The sequence below is a fragment of the Phalacrocorax aristotelis genome, chromosome 7 (assembly GCF_949628215.1).
Source record: "Phalacrocorax aristotelis chromosome 7, bGulAri2.1, whole genome shotgun sequence".
Classification (NCBI taxonomy): Eukaryota; Metazoa; Chordata; class Aves; order Suliformes; family Phalacrocoracidae; genus Phalacrocorax; species Phalacrocorax aristotelis.
In genome coordinates, this window is record NC_134282.1 from 15,283,600 (window position 1) to 15,301,859 (window position 18,260).

At 49.3% G+C, this 18,260-nt stretch overlaps 1 protein-coding gene and 1 long non-coding RNA gene across 2 annotated transcripts; one reads left to right on the plus strand and one right to left on the minus strand.

Annotated features, from left to right (window-relative positions):
• The first annotated feature begins 735 nt into the window (after positions 1–735).
• Positions 736–13,167, plus strand: LSG1 (large 60S subunit nuclear export GTPase 1). The gene is made up of 14 exons (XM_075098927.1): positions 736–894; positions 977–1,094; positions 1,367–1,487; positions 2,081–2,167; positions 3,038–3,124; positions 5,246–5,306; positions 6,023–6,199; positions 7,124–7,549; positions 7,838–7,939; positions 8,772–8,915; positions 9,224–9,347; positions 9,980–10,059; positions 10,717–10,890; positions 12,241–13,167. Exons 1-14 carry the CDS (start codon positions 814–816, stop codon positions 12,418–12,420), a joined length of 1,962 nt encoding a protein of 653 aa, XP_074955028.1. The 5' UTR covers positions 736–813; the 3' UTR covers positions 12,421–13,167.
• Positions 11,127–14,537, minus strand: LOC142059810 (uncharacterized). Its single transcript, XR_012661524.1, has 2 exons — positions 14,164–14,537; positions 11,127–12,350 (listed from the first exon to the last, which is right to left on the minus strand). It is a non-coding gene; the product is annotated as an uncharacterized LOC142059810 (long non-coding RNA).
• Between the last annotated feature and the right edge of the window lie 3,723 nt (positions 14,538–18,260).

Sequence of the window (18,260 nt, forward strand, 5' to 3'; positions counted from 1 at the left end):
ACCAGGGCCTCCTGCAGCAGCACAGGCCTCGGGGTGCAGCGTTCAGAGGTGTCCTGGGTTTATTGAGTGCCGTGTGTTAATGGTGGGGCTCGTGGCTGCTGTGGGAGTAAGAGGGCTGGAGCTGGGCTTGGGGAGCACTGGAGAGGCATGTGTCTGTGCTGAGAGCCATGGGGATGGATGGATGGATGGGTAGATGGATGGGTGGATGGAAGGATGGATGGACAGATGGACAGGCAGGGCAGTATGGGGGTGGATGGACAAATGGGCAGGGCAGCGTAAGGAGGGATGGATGGATGGGCAGAGCAGCATAGGGAGGGAGGGAGGGATGGACGGATGGATGGATGGATGGATGGATGGATGGATGGATGGATGGATGGATGGATGGACAGAAGGGCAGGGCAGTGTGGGGGTGGGTAGACAGATGGGCAGGGCAGCATGGAGATGGAAAGAGGGACGTGCATGGGTGCAGGTGGACAGCTGGACAGGCATGCAGTGCGTGGATGGGTGCGGAGGGACGATCCGTGGGCGCACGGGGCGATGGAGAGGCAAGCGGGATACGGGCGGCCCCGGGGCGGCCGGTCACGGAGGGGCCGGTCACGGGCGGCCCCGGTCACGGCGGGGGCGGTGCCGATGCCGCGGCGCCGCCCGGCGGCGGGCGTGGGGAGCGCGGGGCCGCCCCGGAACCCTCCTTCCCGGAACGCTGCTCCGCGGGCGCGGGGCGCGGCGGAAGAATCAGGACGGGGCCGCGGAAGTGGGGCGGCTGCCCCTGCCCCTTCCGTCTCGGGCGGCGGCGGCGGCGGCGGCGGCGGCGGCATGGGCAAGAAGCGGGGCGTGGGGCTTGGCCGGTGCCTGCAGCGGCAGCGGGGCTTGCAGCGCCGCGGTACCTCCGCGTGGGTAGGCCGGGGGGCGGCGGGAGCGCGGGGCCGGGGGCCGGCGCGGCCCGGCCCGGGCTGACGGCGGCGTCTTGTCCCGGCAGCTGCATGCCAGCGAGGTGGAGGGCGAGCGCGGCCCGGAGCTGCGGTCTGCGCCGGAGCAGAGCCCGCTGGAGGAGTTCCTGGCCACGGCCGAGCTGGCCGGCACACGCTTCGAGGCCGGTGAGGGGCCTGCGACCGTGGGGCGGGGGTCCCGGGCAGGGGTCCCGGGGCTGGGGGGCCAGGACCGGCTCCCGGAGTGCCGGGGGCGGGAGTAGGGCTGGGGCTGGCAATGGGCTTGGTCAGGTGGGGGACCCCGGGAGCGGCCCTGGGGTCCTGAGCCAGGGCTGGGGGCCGCAGGGGCAAGGTAGTGGGGGGCAGCAGCGGCCAGCGGGGCTGGTGGGGATCGGGACAGGGACAGGTGGCTTTGGGTAACCCTCTCTCCTTTCCTGCAGAGCGTCTGAACATCCAGATCGTGTCAGCGCAGAGCCGCACTGGCCTGCTGACGGCCCAGGAGGCCCACCACGTCCGACAGATGCAGGAGGAGAACCGGCAGTTCCTGCGCATCCCACGGAGGCAAGTCCTGCAGGGCCGGGCCTGGTTCCTCTTCTGCTGAGGGGGCCCGGCCCCTCGCTGGCTGCAAGCCTAGGGACAGCCCCCTGCTTTGTCAGTACCCTGTTTTTGGGAAGCCATGCCTAGCCTGCATGAGACTGCTGTAACATGCAGCACAGGCGCCTGCCTGCATGCGGGTGCTGCCAGCCCCAGTCCCTCTGTCCTGAGTGTGTGGGTTTCCTGCTCAAAGCCTGGTGCTGCTGGAGCATCCAGGCCACCTAGTAATCCTTTCCAGAGGTCTGTGTGTGGTGGACAGAGAGATGAGTCCTCCATCTTAAATGCCTTACGAATCTTATCTTGAAAAAACAGCTTTGTGAGATCTAGTGTGCATAGGGGAGCATCCTTTTAGTTTGTAGAGTTTAGAAGGAATGAGGGGAAGGGACACCCTTTTAGGTGTACTTAAAGCTGCTGAAAACAGGTGCACACACATCTGGAATATAACCATCTCAGTGTAGCTGAATATGTGGTGCTTGTGTTCTTTATGGATGTTTGCTGCAGTAGTGTAACAGGTCTAACTGCTGCTTCTGACCACTCAGTCCAAAATGTGCTTGTTACAGGCCACAGTGGAGTAGGACAACCAGTGCGGAGGACTTGAAGCAAGCTGAGAGGGAGAGCTTTCTTGAATGGAGGCGACAGCTTGCCCGGTGAGTATGCCACTTGTGTCTGGGTGAGTAGCTGGTGGTGTTTGGAGGCACAGGAAGCAGTGGGTTGTATTTATCCTTGCAGACTGATGAAACTAACGTCTTGTCAGTAGCTCCCTGTACTTGTTGTGGAAGGCTGGACATCCCAGCCACAGTTCAGACATGTCTTTGTGGTGAGCTCTGCAAAGCTGTTTTGTGTGTGCATGTTCTTGTATTGGTTACAGTTAAAATTCTTGAGGATGGAGTGTGATGCTCTGTTTTTACCTGTGAAGGTGAGGAGTGGTGAATGTCTTCTAAGAGCAACAGCGCTGCTCTGAATAGAGTGTGGTGCTGCCAGCCTGTGTACAGCAGCTTGTGCTGGTCTGGCACTGCATCTGCTGGCCTGGAGAGTTGGTGGTATCTGCTCGCACCCTGCGAACCCACGCTTGCCCTAGGTGAAGTCATTCAGGTGTGGTATACGCAAGTCAAGGGTTGTACAGAGCCGCTTCAGGTACTATCTCCAAAGTCATGATTTTTTTTTCCAGGTGGTACTTGATTGAGTAATAATTGCTGGCATTTGGGATAACTTCTCTGGTCTATTCCTGCAGCTCTGAAATTTCACGGGCAGATATTTGATGAGTTTTTGCTCTTTCTATCGTTTACCACTTTTCCAGTGGTGCGGTCAGGAGTCACTGTGTCACTGCTGAACCAGTGTCACACCAGTTTACCCAGGCACTTGGTCTATTTCTAAAACTAGCAGAAATAGGACCTACTATATGAGTCTGATTTCGTAGCGCTCTCTGAAACTAAAGCCTTCTGGATCTAAGGAAGGGCTGGTGATGTACTTACTGTCTGACATGAGTCAAATATGTCTTTTTTTCTATTTTGCCTTAGCCTTGAGGAAGAAAAAAAGTTAATTCTAACTCCGTTTGAAAGAAACTTGGAATTTTGGCGTCAGCTTTGGAGAGTCATTGAAAGAAGGTAAAATATATTAATGTATGCTTTTTAAAAGTAACATTTAATATGTTTTCCTGAATTGAAAGGTTTTGAGCTTCAGGTCTCTGAACACAGGAAAAACAATTACAGTCAATAATATTCTGTTATCAGCACTGAAGTGATTTTGAAGTGATCAAAATGTGACGTGAAGAAGGGCAGCTGCTTGGTGGTGCATGCTAGCTGTCAGCACTGTGATTCTGCAGATGGTTCGCTGTGAGACCCTGGTGATTCTTCAGATGCTGCTGCTCTTGGCTTCTTCCAGTAACTTTGTGTGGGAGGCCTCTTTTGAGAATGTGTCTCTCAGGTCTTTTGCCAAGATTTACCCTTTGCTGTCTTTGTCAACCACACAGCTGCAGCCTGATGTTCAGGGGCAGGAGGCAAGGGAGATCAACTAAATAACATTGGGAAAGAAAGAGCCTCTTGATCCTTGGCCTCTTGCCACACAGAGAAATTGCAGCAGTGCACAAAAGACAACAGCCTGTCATATCACACAAATCATTTTGTTTGCTCTGCCAAGCTGTAATACAATAGGAGTGCTATCTGCTATGTTAATCTAACTGGGGCATTTAATTTCACTACTAATTAAGTTTGAGATCATCTCATCTGATTTTCCTAAAATTGAAAAATACTTCACCAGTGAGGTCATGGTGAGCTGGTACTTTAACAGAAGTGGCTTTGTGCTGGGTGCTGCTCAGCCTTTGGCTGGGAGAGGGCTGCATAGGGAGCATCCAGCAGAGTATCATGGTGTGCAATGTGAGTGTATTGTGTGTTTTGAGGTGGCTGGAATGTGTTATTAATGCCTTTCTACTCCTGTTGGAGCTTTTTATTTCATGTAGAATGAGGATGCTGTCTCAGAATTGAATGGAGAAGTTGTCCAGTCCCTTACTTTGCCAGATAATTTGATCTGTTGCCAGCCTTTTCTTGTGTTTGCTTCAAACTAGCTCCCAGTGGTGGGGTTCAGTTACTTCTCTGTGTCCCATCCCAGCACCATGGTGTCAGCTTTCTCTTGTATTGATCTTTCAATTTCTGTAACTGTTCAGTACCTTTTTGTACCCATGTGGCTTTTAAATTAATCCCTTGGGGGGTTTATTGATCTTTTTTGTTGTTGTTCTGTTTATATGTAACCAACTGCCTAGTGAGGCATGAAATTCTTCCATTCAATTCATGGTGTTCTGAAGCTGTCCTGAGTTAACAGAAGTCCCTGTCAAACAAATAGAATCAGCACATGGCTACCAGTATTTTAAATTACCTGCCTGGAGAAATTCTAATGGAAGAGGCTGCAGTTAAATTTTCCCCTTCCTTTTGAAAAAAGAAGCATGGATGCATCTGGTGTCTGAAGCCAGTGCAGTTTAATTCACGTGTAGAACCGGTGGGCGTTGCTCATATATGTGGTAAGAGCCTGGTGTCTGGATTTGGAAAATGTTACCTAAAAGCACTCTTGCGAGGCCTTGCTTGCATGGGGGATCAACATATTTTACTGGAGTCTAAGAATATTCTTTCACTCTTCTATGCTTTTTGTGACAAGAAGAGCACAAAGGAAGTTCTGAAAATGCCTGATAGCAAACACTTATAATGTGCAGGTCATTTGTGGGAGACTTTGTACGTCTTGCTCCATGCAAAGGGGGCAACAGTGTTCTAGAATATCTCGCTGTGCAGAAAAACCACCTCTTCTTCCTCTCTGTAGGCACCCCGCTGCAGTTTGGGGATGAGACTAGAAAGAATATCAGAAATAAAATCACAGTTTTTAGTAATGTTCTAAAGGATAGAATACCACTACTCTGGTTCTTGGCTGCTGAGCATTTCTGAAGGGTAGATGGGTTGGCAGAACTCATGTGCTTCCTTTCCCCTTGCCGGCTGTACGGGATAATTAGCCAACTGAGGCAGAAATTCTGTGCAGTAGTACTGTCTTGTAGCATGAGCGTTGCTCTGTTGGGGCATGTGGGATACTGAGGTGCTTCGTTAATTCAGTAAAGGTACTTAGTAGGATAATACAGTTAAAACCATTAAAATTCCAAGCAAAACCTAAAAGCAAGTAACGTGCCTTGCTGCTTTCTTTGAGGCAAGGTAAGGAAGAGTACTTTATGGGGCTTTTTTTTATTTTTGCAGTGATATCGTAGTCCAGATAGTAGATGCTAGAAATCCCCTTCTGTTTAGATGCCAAGATCTGGTAAGTAAACCACTTTCTTGAATGTTGTCTTCATTTTATTTCTTAGAGTTTATATGATTTCTTTTTTGTTTAACACGTTCAGCCACCTTGAAGCTGGTCTGCTGTTGTGCCTAACTGGATATCTTATTTATTTGTGCAAGTATTCTGGCATCAAGTTATTTTTCTTCAATGTTTTTTGATATTTCACGCAGAATGTTGTGGATTTAGAGGCGTTCTGCAGGCGTTGTATTGCAGATATTACATTGCTCTTTATTTCCCACCAGGAGTGTCTGCGCTTACAGGAATTGTTCTGTTTAAAAGCATAGTGGAATATGAAAATGGATGAGGATTACTGCACTGAAAGTGAAGGATGAAAAGTTATTGAAATGACAACTTTCTAATGATAGACTATAGAACTCCGTGCATCAGTGAGATATGAAATCGCTCAAGTAGTTGATCTTAGGCGTTCCTGCTGTGAGGTCTGATGGATATCTTGTCGTAGCTCTAAGCAGACAAGGTGTTTGCACACATGGCCAGAAACAACCCCTGCAGCATGCTCTGATCAGTCCTTGTAGCTGTCTGCTGAGCACCAGTCCCATCTAGCCCAGGGGACAGCAGGCTTAGCTACACTTGTGTGGAGCTGGATGGGGTAACTTGTCTTGCTGCTCTTAGATCACCTTATGGGGAGGAGTTGTCCAAACCAGAGCACGAGCTGATCCTTCTCTTGTTTTCTTCAGGAAGGTTACGTTAAGGAAGTCAGCAATGACAAGGAGAACATGATCCTGATAAACAAAGCAGATTTGCTGACTGAGGAGCAGCGGGATGCTTGGGCACAGTTCTTTGAGAAAGAGGGCGTTAAGGTGGTGTTCTGGTCAGCTTTGGCAGAGTGCAAACGGCTGTCCGGAGAAGTAAAGGTATTGTACATGACCAAGTCCAACTGGATATGTGCTGGCTGCCTCTGATAACTTGCTTTGTAGTTATGCTTGTGATATACACCTAAGCACCTTTCTAGGAAAGGCACAGTATTTGTCTCAAGGAAGGATTATTCTAAGGACCTATGTGACTGTAAAACAGCATTTTAATGATGGATTCAGAGAGAAAAGTGAGGAGAGTAAAATGGTGAACGAAGTTGTACTCCATTCAGTTGCTGTTCGTAGTGCTTGCAGTTTCTGTTTCAAAGTTAACGATATTATAAATAATACTGAAGTAGAATGTAAATTTGTTCCTTAAGGCTATGAATTCATAGCTACAGAAACAGCCCTTGTAGATATGTTTGCAAACTCTTAACTCATTGACAGAACTGGAGTCCTTTCCAAGAGGGATGGATGCTGTGAGGGATGTGGTTATCTGTACAGAGGATTTTTTTCTCTCAGGGAGGGGAAGTGTTTCTTAGAGAACGTAAAGCATCTGCAAGCTTTCTTTGCCCAGTGGAACAAACTCTGCTGCTGCCCTGAGTTATGTGTTATCAACAGGTGCCACACGCAGGTTTTACTGGATTAATCTGTTACAGCCATCGCTATTTGGCTATGGAATATCCCATATCTCCTTCCAAAAATACCTCATCTACCCAGCTGGGTTACAGTCCTTGGATAAAATGTTTTTTACAGATTGGTTTAAAAGTGAGACTGAATTGTTGGCTCTGTTTTCTTTTTTGGAAAGAAATGTCAAAATACTGTTGTTATGAAAAGGTCTTCCTTTTTGAATGTGAACTGTTTGCAGGGAAGAAATGTAACGAGTTGGACTGAAAAGACAGCTTGAAATTATTTTAAAGAAATGTTTAGAACTAAAGCAAAATGGTTTTGTCTTTACATTTCACCTATGAAATACTGTTCACACAGGAACTAGACACTGAAGATGTGGCAGAGGACTTGAGTGATTCTGAGGATGAAAGCTCCAGCCAAGAAGAAGACGGCACAGCACAAGATAGCACAGAAAGCATATCCACAGGCAGTGCTTTGCAAACTGTAAACCAAGTTCTGGTTAGTGATGATGATAGTAGTGATGAATATGAAGACTGTGAAGATGATGAAGAGGAGGCCTGGCAAACCTGTTCTGAAGATGAAGGTGGGGATAAAGTAAAGGTCCTTCACCCAGTGAGGATGGAAAGCAGGACTGATGGTGCTGCAGTGCAGCATGTAGTGTGGGAGCAGAACAGGAACATCAGGAACTTCAGCCATCTGGTAGAGAGACGTGAGCTGCTGGAGATATTCAAAACCATGCACAACGGACCAAGGGTGAAGGATGGGGAAGTAAATGTTGGGCTGGTGAGTTGGACTTTGTGCTTAAATGGAACTTGCTTAAACTAAATTTTAATTCCACATGCCTTCCTGTAGCTGGGCTTCCTATAAGGTTAAAAAAAACTAGGAAGCACAGATCACTGAGGGTTTTGTGCAAAGATGAATTCTGAAGGTCCTGGAGCTCAATGTTCCCCACTGCTTGCCTTAATTTTTTTAGTATGTTTTATTAAAGTATTTTTGTGTCAGAGCTCTGCCAGTCTTCTGGCATCGTCCTGCCTTATATCACTGTTACCATTCCACTTTTTTGTCATCTAGGTGGGTTACCCTAATGTTGGCAAAAGTTCAACCATCAACACAATCCTTGGAAATAAGAAGGTGTCAGTGTCTGCTACTCCTGGCCGTACGAAACACTTTCAGGTATTGCTAACAAAGAGCATTGATCTGTTGGGGGTTTTTTCCACCCCCTCAGTGAAAGAGAGTGTCATTATCAACGAATTGTAACCAGGTGGACTCCAAGAACTCTATCTGCCAACCTGAACTCTGCCCAGCAGTTTAGGTTGGAGAGGGGTTCGGCTTGATATATATAATTTTGAAACTATAGTTCTTGTTTCCAAACTCTTGCTGCAGTTTGAGAATTGCTCATGAGAGCTGCTGTGCAGTGGGAGATATTTTCCACCTCCTGATTTTATATAGGTAGCTTGGCCCTTTTTTTTCCTCAGCATCAGTCATGAGGAAAGAACCTCTGAAAAGTGAGTGCTCCTCTCTGTAGTTTAAGGTCAAGCTTTCAAACCATCCTTCTTGTACGCAGTCATTGCTGTGAATAAGTCTATGCTGACGTTTTCGTATTGATCAAGCTCTTAATTTTGAGGTAGCAACTCCAGTGCTATAATGAGCCTTGTGGGACTTTTACTTGTGTAATCTCCTACCTTTTTCAAAAGGTCCAGCACAGTTAAAGGTTTCTGGAGTGCTTTCTGCTCTCCCATCAGTTTGGAGAGCTGAAGATCTTGCTGCCCCTATCTGGACACCTTATTTATGAACCTTGGAAGCGCTGCTGTCTTCTACATCGCATTGCCTTAATTCATTGGCTGGGGCTAGCAGGGCAGATGTCCATGTTAGTAGAATTTTTGCTTATTCTCATTTGCATCCTTGTTCCATGTGTATGTTTGATATTTTGGTTTTTTTGTTCATTCCTTTTTCCTCCATGGACACTGACTTGCCTTGGTGAACTCATCGGTTATTTATTGTGTAGACCCTGTATGTGGAGCCTGGCCTGTGCCTATGTGATTGCCCTGGTCTGGTGATGCCATCTTTCATCTCTACCAAGGCAGAAATGATTTGTTCTGGAATTCTGCCTATAGACCAGATGAGGGACCATGTCCCACCCATTTCTCTAATATCCTTTGCGTGGGGTTTGTGAGAGAGTCTGCAAGCGCTGGATCTGGAGTACGCAATGTTGCGTGTTCCAGCCCTGCTAGGGGCACATGTGCTCTTCTGATGAGGGTGGTGGGGACTCATATTGGATAAAACAGCACTGCTGTGTTGGTCTTTACCCATCCCATTTCAGGTTTGTCTTGTTGTCAGCTTTGCGTCATTTTTCTAGTGTGCAACAAAATCCAGAAGTCAATGTGTGCTCTTGGAGTGACTAGGGCAAGGTTAGTTCTGTAGCTGAAAATCACCAGGTGGTTTCCTTCACTAGCTTACGTTTGCCAGCATATCCCACGAAACATTTTGGAAGCAACCTATGGAATAAATATCATAAGGCCAAGGGAAGATGAAGATCCAGATCGAAAGCCAACAGCTGAAGAGCTGCTAACAGCATACGGATGTGAGTGATGATCCCTTTAAAACCTGTCACCTACACTGTGTGCACAGTCCTGAACATGGAGAACTTTTTAAAGTTAGGCCCAGCTTGGGTTTGTCATGCATTGAACTTCCCCATTAGAACTTGCCCTCTGCTCAGGAAGGGCCTTTGTTAAAAGCTGATCTCATGTGTTTGTTGCAGTGTGCTTTGCCAGTTTTGTCCAATAGATGTAGTGATTGTGTTGAGGATGTTGGTGAAGTGCCTTGCCAGTCTGTGTAGTGTGGTGCTCTCATCCTTTTAGATAGCCTCCCATCAACTGTGTCTTGAATTAGGCTTCAAAGAATGCCGTGAAGGTTTATCTCCCTTGTCAGATTCTCTGATCCAATTAATCTTCTCTGGCCTTAAAACAAAAATAAAAGATCACCAGAAAAACTGCTGGTAGGGAGATGTCAGGTCTCATTCCTTTCAGGTTAGGATGTTTCTGCAGTACCTCTACAATCAGCAATGTTCCCTTTTTTCCCTGCTTTCCCCAACAGAAGCCTCTTTCTAAGGGAGCTTTTTGAGAAGGGATACAGATGTGCAGTTAGGCAGCAGAGATTAGCGTATTAATTCTCTTGTTGTACTGACACAGAATGTGCTTTGGAATTGTTTTCCAGACATGAGAGGCTTTATGACAGCTCATGGACAGCCAGACCAGCCAAGATCAGCTCGATATGTGTTAAAAGACTATGTCAGCGTAAGTGCTTCCTACATCTGGGTTTTCTTTCCTGCTAGGAGGTGAATTAAATGTTTCACTGGAGCAGGAAGGAGCACGAGAAAGTGAATCAGTGTATGTTAAAGTACTCATTACATCAGGCTATTTTTATGTTTTAAAGGAATAAATGAAATTCTCCTGCTGCTTACTCTTAAAAAGATGATTGCTTAAAAATAAGGTGCTAGCTAAATAAATTATCATATCCCTAAAACAGGCAGCAGATATTCAGGAAACAAACCCACTTTGTACAGTTGGATCAGTTTTTGGTGCGAAGGACTGCAGTTACAAGTACTGTAATACTTCAAGCTACTCCAGCCCCTCTCAGCAACTTATTTTTGAGTATTTCTTAATAGGATCCTTCAGTACTTCTGAGAGTTTTGCACTGCATTTTTTGCACTGCATTGTTTGCAGCTGGATGTCGCGGCTGGAAATGGTCATTTGAAGTAGAGGTAGAATGGTGCTTTAACTTAGAAGTCAAGCCACTTGTTGCCTGGGAGGAGGAATAAAATGTACTGATAGTCTGCCAGCCTGAGGCCCTGGACTTCCAGGGCCCTTCTTAGGTCTGGACTTGTTTTCTTTCCTCTCTAGGTCTCTCTCTGAGTTTTTTTTTGTAATAACTGTATCCCATTGCTTTCACAGGGGAAGCTGTTATATTGCCATCCACCTCCTGGCATTGACCCAAATGATTTTCAGCACCAGCATCAAGGATGCCCAGAGAGCAGAACTGTGCAAGCCAGTGGACACGTGAAGCCTGAGAAGAATACCAAAGCAAAACAAATTGAAAATGTGGTGGACAAAACATTTTTCCACCAGGTAAATTCTGGAGGAGATTTATTCTAGGAGTTTTTACAGCAGCACATCTGTTTCATAGTTACTGTAAAAAATAACTCTGAGGGTTGTTAATGGGGTTATATGCTGTTGGCATCTCCATGTAATTTCTACCCAAGAGCTCTCCGTTCTTTTTATCTCCTAAATCACTGGGAATGTCCTAGGTGACTGAAAGATAGCTAATGAAGGGCGCATAGTTGATTTAAAAAAAAAAAAAAAAAAAAAAAAATCAGTGAAGTAACCCTCATCTTTATGGGCCTAACATCAATCCTGAGCAAACAGGAGAGTGGCTGGGAAGAAAGACAAGGGAGGGTGGTGTGAAACAGCAACTGACCAGGAACATGGGTTTGGACTAACAGGTCCTTCAAACTAACTTTCCTTTCATCTCAGTGACTTATTTAGGGGACATGATAAGATTCTATAAGACAATTGATTTAGTACTCCCTGATTGTTTTGATTCAGAACCTGAAATCAGATGAAAAGAACACAGATTTAAAATCTAATTGAGAAATCTCAAAATTAAGTGGAAAATGGGAATTTCACTTGTATGCTTCTTATTAGGTCCACAGGGATCTGTTTTGCCCCTATGCTACTGAAAAGATTTATTAATGACTCGTCAGATCCATAACTGATTATGTCTGCATACCTGACAAAGATCAGAACAGGGTGTTTAGCAGTGAAGAGGATGGGTCACAGATAGTGTGGTGCTTGATGTTCTGCTTCGTTAGCTGGATATGAACAGTATTTGTTTCAGCACAGCTAAAGATAGTCATGCATATTGAAAACAAGAACTCAGGCCCTTTTCAAAAAGCAGTGAGCTGTTTCGGTAAGCTACAACCTGAAAAGAATTTTTGGGATTGCCAGACTCTTCCTCTGGCTGCCCCAAATGCTGGAATGAGCTGTGAGCCCCAGCAGTGCTACCCACGCTCCAGACTTGAGCAAGCTATTTTAGTCTCTGGCTTTCACAGACGCCAGATTTATTTGCAAAGACAATTTGTTGTGTGCAAAGCAGAGACTGTGAGAATCAGAGAATCAGTCCTAGTGCCGTAGCTAATGTCTGTCAGAGCTCAGTGTCTCTTGACGCTCTGCCCCTGCTTGCAGTGGTAGACGCCGAGGACCTGGCACAGCGAGGCATGGCTGCAGACAGAACTGGAGCGTGCTGGCAGGCTTTGACTCATCTGTCTGGTGTGACCTGCTCAGCCCCCAGCTCCAGAGCTGCAGGAAAGGTCTTTGCAAGGTTTGAGCTTGCCTGTGTCTGGTTGTAGTCATATATCGCAGTTCCTTGTGGTTAAATACCTTCTCATCAGTCACTGGTGATTATGTCTCTTCTTCCAGGAGAACGTTCGTGCCCTGATGAAAGGGGTCCGGGCTGCAATGGGATACCGCCCTGGCAGCGGCCTCCTCCCTGTGACTGCGCCCAATTCTGGGAATGTGGTAGGAAAGCCCTGGAAAAAACATGGAAACAGGAACAAGAAGGAGAAAATTCGCAGGATCACTAAGCACCTAGAGGCTTAGCTGTGGCACCGGTATCTGGCGTTTACAGGGCAGGGACTGCACTGTCCTGCGAGCCTGAACTGAGGGGAAAAAGGATAAGTGGGCACTGCTAGCTCACCTGGGAGCTCTGTGCTGTGGATTGGCCTGGGCAGGGGATAAGAGTGGGGTCTGATTGCTGGAGCTCATCCCTTCCAAGAACAAAAGAGACCTGGCTGTTCCTGTTATCTGGAAGCCAGCCCAGACATTTGACTGCTGCTGAAACATCCTTTCAATGGGAGCAGATGGAGCCATCCAAGAGTGTGTTTTCCTTCCATAAAGGATGTATTTTATAGCTGTTGGGATCAGAGTAAGCCCTGTAAAACTGGCTAAAAATCTTTAAACAGTTGAATCTCAATGAGTGATGTTTGTTATGTTTTGAGATGCTATTGCTCATCTTTTTTTTAACATACATTTGTTGATTTGACAGAACATCTTAGCGTGATGAAAATTGAGGTAAAAGGATCTTCATTTCCCTCTTCCTTCTCTGCTATACCAGCCCTATTCTGTAGAACCTGGTGCTGAAACTACTCCCTGTCTCCCAGCTTAAGGCAGGGCAGAGCACAGCACACCATGCAAGGAAAATGCTGCTTTTACCTCCTTTACATTGAGCTGGCATCAGTTGTTTTTCTGTGTGACTTCCCGTTGGTATTTTAAAACATTAGCTCTGTGTGATTAGCCAAAAATCTGGAGCTAATATGTCCTTAAATATATCTGAGATTTTACTTCCTATATGGCGTCATGTTTTGCCTTACTGACCTGTTAGGCATTGACCTAGTTGCAGAAGTGTTGTAACAGCAAATTTTAATGCGTACATTAGTAGTTGACACTAAAAAGACTGTACTTAGGGTCATACTTAAGCAAGATTTACTCCTTGGTTGCCCTGCTGAGAAAATGTTTGTCTGCTTGGTCAGTGCTCTTCATTCCTAGTCCAGAGCAGGGAGTAATGATAGGACTGGAAAGGCTCGCAAAGATTAGTTGTGTTTTCTTTTTAGGTGGCAAAGCAGAGTGATGGACAACACTGGTCTCTGATACAAAAGAAAAAAAAGGATTGCTGTCTTGTAATTTTGTACTTTTCAGGCCTTAAGTGTGGGTGGAGGGATGAAAGCCACTGCTGAGCAAAGCCACAGCAGATGTGGGGCGTGCAACTAAGCTGATTTTGGCTTTGTGACCCTTTGTGCTTGTCCTGTATAGCCAGTTTGCACTGTGTGTGCAGAGGGTCCCCTGACAGCAGAGCTCTCACCTTGGCTCCTCCTTCCCCTAGAGCCCCTGCTCTCACGTTCTTAATTACATCACTGGAGGGAAGATATTTCCCTGCCACCTGTAAAACTAAAGCATAATTATACTGAATGAATATGGTATTTTAGGTCTGTGTACCATAGTGGAAAGTAGATTCTCAGGAGAGACTATTTAATCTGGTTCTCATGGAGAAGGTGATTTTTGCCTTTGTTTCCTGAAGAGGTTGTGCCCTAGCCAAATCAGTCTCTGATCAGACTTTCTCACCCTCCTAGGAGAAATGGTTTCTGCTTTTGTCTGTTATAATACTTTAGGAACCTGATTGCTTAGAAATGCCCATTTATTTTTGTCCTGTCTTTTGTGAAGCTACTATCTGTCAAATTGCCCATCAAACTGAAGTTGTAGTATCCTTTATTGAAGATTTAAAATGTTTTTTCTCTACTACTTCTCTCCTTCAAAGCATTTTCAATTCTTTGTTCTCATTGCACATACCTGAGTCGTCGTCTTCTGCATTCTCAGCCCTTTCCTGCCAGCTGTGCCTCCATGAGCCCTCCTTGCTGGACAGGCTGGGTCCTGGTGTAGACCCTTCCAAATCTAGTGAATAACAGCAATCTGTAGGGCCTGAGGCTCAGGATGACTCTGCTTGTTGCTCTCAGAAACCTTTGGCCACAAGACCTGCCAAACCTCTTGCAGTGTTTGCGTGAGTGCAGGGAGGATAATGTAAATACGACTGAGCAAATAATGTTTGCTCGGGTTTGTTAAATGCAAACTGCTCCTTGCTGTGCTAAAGGACTCTTGCCTTGATAGAAGGAGGACCATAAACAAGAGTTGTGGACCTAAACGATTGTTAGTATTTTATGCAGCTATTGAGCAGTGAGCAAACTAGGTACTGGGCAAGAATTGTGGTTAAAATAATGCTTTCCTGTGGTGGTTTTGTCTGTTGCTGTACCACATCTGCTCTGCCCTACCCTTGCCAGGGAATGCCAGCCAGACTGTTGACAGCTCAATACAGTGCATGCAAGCAGCTGGCAGGTGTGAGGCAATGTGGGGGCTGCTCTGTTGTCAGGAGCCTGCACAAAGGAGACCTTGTGCTTTGCCCCGGCCACCTGCTGAAGGAGCCTCTCTGCTGTTCCCGTTGATTTCCACAGAAAGCAAGTTTCCATTTTTGAGTGTTGCTTTCTTAAAGTGCCTTGAGCATGTAGAGGGAGTGTGTGGGCTGCAGCTGGCTCCAGTCTGTTCTTTGGGATCCACAGCACTTTCAGCACCCCAGCAGTCTGCCCCTGTTTTAGGGGGCTTTGCTTTATAATGCAAACAGTTTGGTTTTCTGGCTGATGATGTCACCTGCTGCACTGATATCTGCAGCAGAAGCGCAGAGCTGGTTTGGGAATAGGGTTTGAAGCTGAACTTCTTTTTTAGTGTCTTGTACATGCATCATGAAGTACAATTCTCCCTGCAGGGCAGGAGCTGGAGCTGCCATTCTCCTCCAGGTTTCTTCCACCCACTTTAGGGAGCCCTAGTCTGACCAGGAGTCTGGCCCTCCCCAGGGGGAGCGGCTGGGTGCTGTGCTGCGGGCAGAAGGTAGTGCTGGGCGCTGTACCTGCGGCGTGGTGTCAGCAGCCTGTGGTGGCACTCCCTGCCCAAGGGTGTCGGAGCCAGCCATACAGGGGATGCTGGCTGTGCGGCACAGTGGCTCTGCTGCCTGGCCAGTGGCTCTGCTGCCTGGCCAGTGGGCCAGGCTGTGTGTCCTGGGGCCTCTGGATGCTGGCTATGCTGTGCTGGATTGCCGCCCACTTGTAACTCCCCGGGGCTGGCCTGGGCTGCAGGAGGCTGTGGGGCTGCTCTGCTCTGACATCCTGTAGCAGTGGGCATGGCTGGGGCAGCCTGTCCCTCTGCCCTAGGCTGTCCTGTGGGTGCCCATGGCAGGGCCAGCAGCAGGCGTTCGTCCTCTGCCTCCTGTACAGCTTCCTGGGCCACATCTACAACACAGCTGGGCGCTGCTCATCAGCCCACTCGATATCCCGGTGGGCAAGGCTTTGTGTGGCAGAGTGTGGGCACCCCCCTGCACCCTGCCCAGCCTCTGTCGTAGCCATGGGACCCACATCTGCCTGCCAGAGGTGCTGCTCTGCTGCCCTGGGGTGCTGAGCCTGGAGGGGGGCAGGATTTGGCAGCCTGGCTCAAGACAGCATGGCAAATGCAGCGCCTCACATGGGGAGCTCTGAGCTGCTGCCTGAGGTTTTGCATTTCCGGGAGGTTCAGCCTCCCTGCGCTGTCACGCCTCTCCCCAGATCCTCACAGGCTCACGTGGCTGTGGCTGACATCATCTGCTTCGTGCCCACCCTCTTTCCCCCGTGCCCACCCTCTTTCCCCCGTGCCCACCCGAGTCCCAGAAGACAGCAGGTTTGTGCAGAGGCGCCCCTCCTGCCATCGCTGCGGGTCAGTGGCAGCCTGCTGTGAGCTGAGGGCTTTGCGGGGCACCGCATGCCCCCGGCTGGGCAGCTCAGCGCGGGCACCTTGGGGATGGCAGTGCCTGGGGAAGCGATGTGGCACTCTGGGCGAGCAGAGGGGGCTGGGTGACCCCTGGGATGGGCGAGAAGTGGGGGACCCAGTGCAGCCTGTGAGGGTGGGATGGGGCAAAGCCTGTCCCTGAGGATGACACCCTGAAAGAGGGTCTGTGTCCTACGCAGATCTGCCCCACGGGTGGAGGATGCGACAGCTGTTGTGAGACAGCTTGCTCACCCTCACCCTGCCCCTATCATGGGTGCTGGCAGGTCTCTGCTGGCACCCAGCCCTGCTGGGAACAACTCCAAGGATCCTGTCAGAGGCTGCTCGGGGCAGTGTTTGAGGTGAGCTGCCCGCTCCTCCTGGGCAGCAGGCAGAGCCTGGGCGAACACAGGCAGAGATGCCAGGCTCTGAGCACCAGCAGGTGTGGTTGTATTTTCCCCTTTAGCACCCTTGGTGCCACCCAAGCTGGTGTCTCGGCTTCCTGGGGCTTTATGTTCCTGGGGGGCCCTAGGCTGGTCCAGGGGTGCTTTGTGGTCTGCCAGGTCTAACCCCAGCCCCTGCACCCCTGGGGATGGGGCCCAGGAGAGGCAGCCCCTGCACACTGTGGCACTTCTGGTCTTGGCAGGAGGCGGGTGAACTCCTTGGGATCATTGGAGGGCCTGGAGCAGCTGGTGGGGATGGGGCTCCTGCTGGGTGGTGTGTGCTGGGCACTCCAGGTGGACTGTGATGGAGGGCTTCCCCTGCCTTCCCTGTTTCTTCTTCCCTCAGGACAACAGGAAAGCGCTGGGGTTTGTCCTGGGGCTGCTCTCTGCCTTCATTTCCCTCACAGCTAGGATCCCTGCGTTCTCCAGGGCAGTAAGTGTCTTCCTGGCACAGCTGCCCTCATGCCCCCCAGTCCCAGGCAGGGCTCCCCAGCTGTGACAGTGACTCCCATGTCCTGTTGCAAAAGCTCTGTGGGAACATGGGGTGCCATGCCCCCTAGAAAATACCTTCCAGCTGCTTGGTCCTCAGGGCACCTGCAGGGTTTGGCCCAGCAGCCCCCTTTCCAGTAGGGTGCAGTGTCCCCATGGTGGCTGCAGCAGGGTCCCAGTCTGGGGACGGGGTCTGTGGCTCCAAAGCAGGCTCAGGGTGGCTCAGTGCAGGGGGAAGCCGTGCCCGTGGAGGTGGCTATGGGCCACCCTCTGCTCAGCTGCAGGCAGCATTCTGTATGCAGCAATGATTATCACCCACAACCAGGAGCCGACACACATCCTGAGGGTCCTCCCTGGCTCCTGATCCCCCTGGTCTCAGTTGCCCTGGATGTGGCCGTGTTCTTTCCCATCTCCTTTTCTGGGGCTCTCAGCTGGGATGAGGAGGTGGATGGGGCACAGCTCTTCTCCTCCCCCTGGTGCCTGGGCTGCAGGAAGGGGGCTCTGCTGACACTCCAGAAATACCCTTAATGCGGCCTCAGCTCCTGTTCCTTGCCTGTATGGCCAAGAGCCAGATGGGCCAGCAGCTTGTACCAGAGGTCCCCAATGCCTGGGCCTTCCTGGCTGGAGAGGAGGGGGAAAAGGATGGGAGAGCAGAGGAAGAAGAGGTTTTTTTCTTTCAGGTTGAAGGGTGGAAAGGAGAGCTGCCCTGCTCAGTAGTGTTACTGCTTTGCCTTCCCAGGGGAGGGTGGTATGGAGGAGTAGTAGTATACAGGGTTAGCAAGCTGCAGGGCACAGCTGGCACTGGGAGTGTTGCCCTCATCACAGGGCCACATGCATTTTCCTGCTGTGCTGACCTGGCGCGGGTTGGTACTGTTCTGTAGCTCGTAGATGCTCCCCTGGCCGCAGCAGCTGCTGTGAGGGGGAGGTTGGTGGGGATCCATCGCTCTGGGAGGTGGGGAGAGCCTGGCTGCAGGATCCGACTGTGTCAGCTCAGCACCATCTTGCACCCACCCAGGACCCCAGTTATTGGTGTGGCTACAGTGACACCACTGTTGGAAGGGGATGGGCGCTGTCCCCCTTGGCGCAGGCTGTAGTGTGGGCGCAGCTCTCCTGGTTGTAGCTGATGTGGCTTGCTCTCCTTTGCAGGCTGCAAACTGGGCCCCACTTAACACGTTT

What these genes read in the sequence shown, in the direction of transcription:
- LSG1 (XM_075098927.1), top strand. Translation starts at nt 814, where the DNA reads ATGGGCAAGAAGCGGGGCGTGGGGCTTGGCCGGTGCCTGCAGCGGCAG. An exon ending in CGGCACACGCTTCGAGGCCG is followed by an intron (nt 1,095 to 1,366) that starts GTGAGGGGCCTG and finishes CCTTTCCTGCAG; the next exon opens with AGCGTCTGAACATCCAGATC. An exon ending in GCCGTACGAAACACTTTCAG is followed by an intron (nt 7,940 to 8,771) that starts GTATTGCTAACA and finishes TTTATTGTGTAG; the next exon opens with ACCCTGTATGTGGAGCCTGG.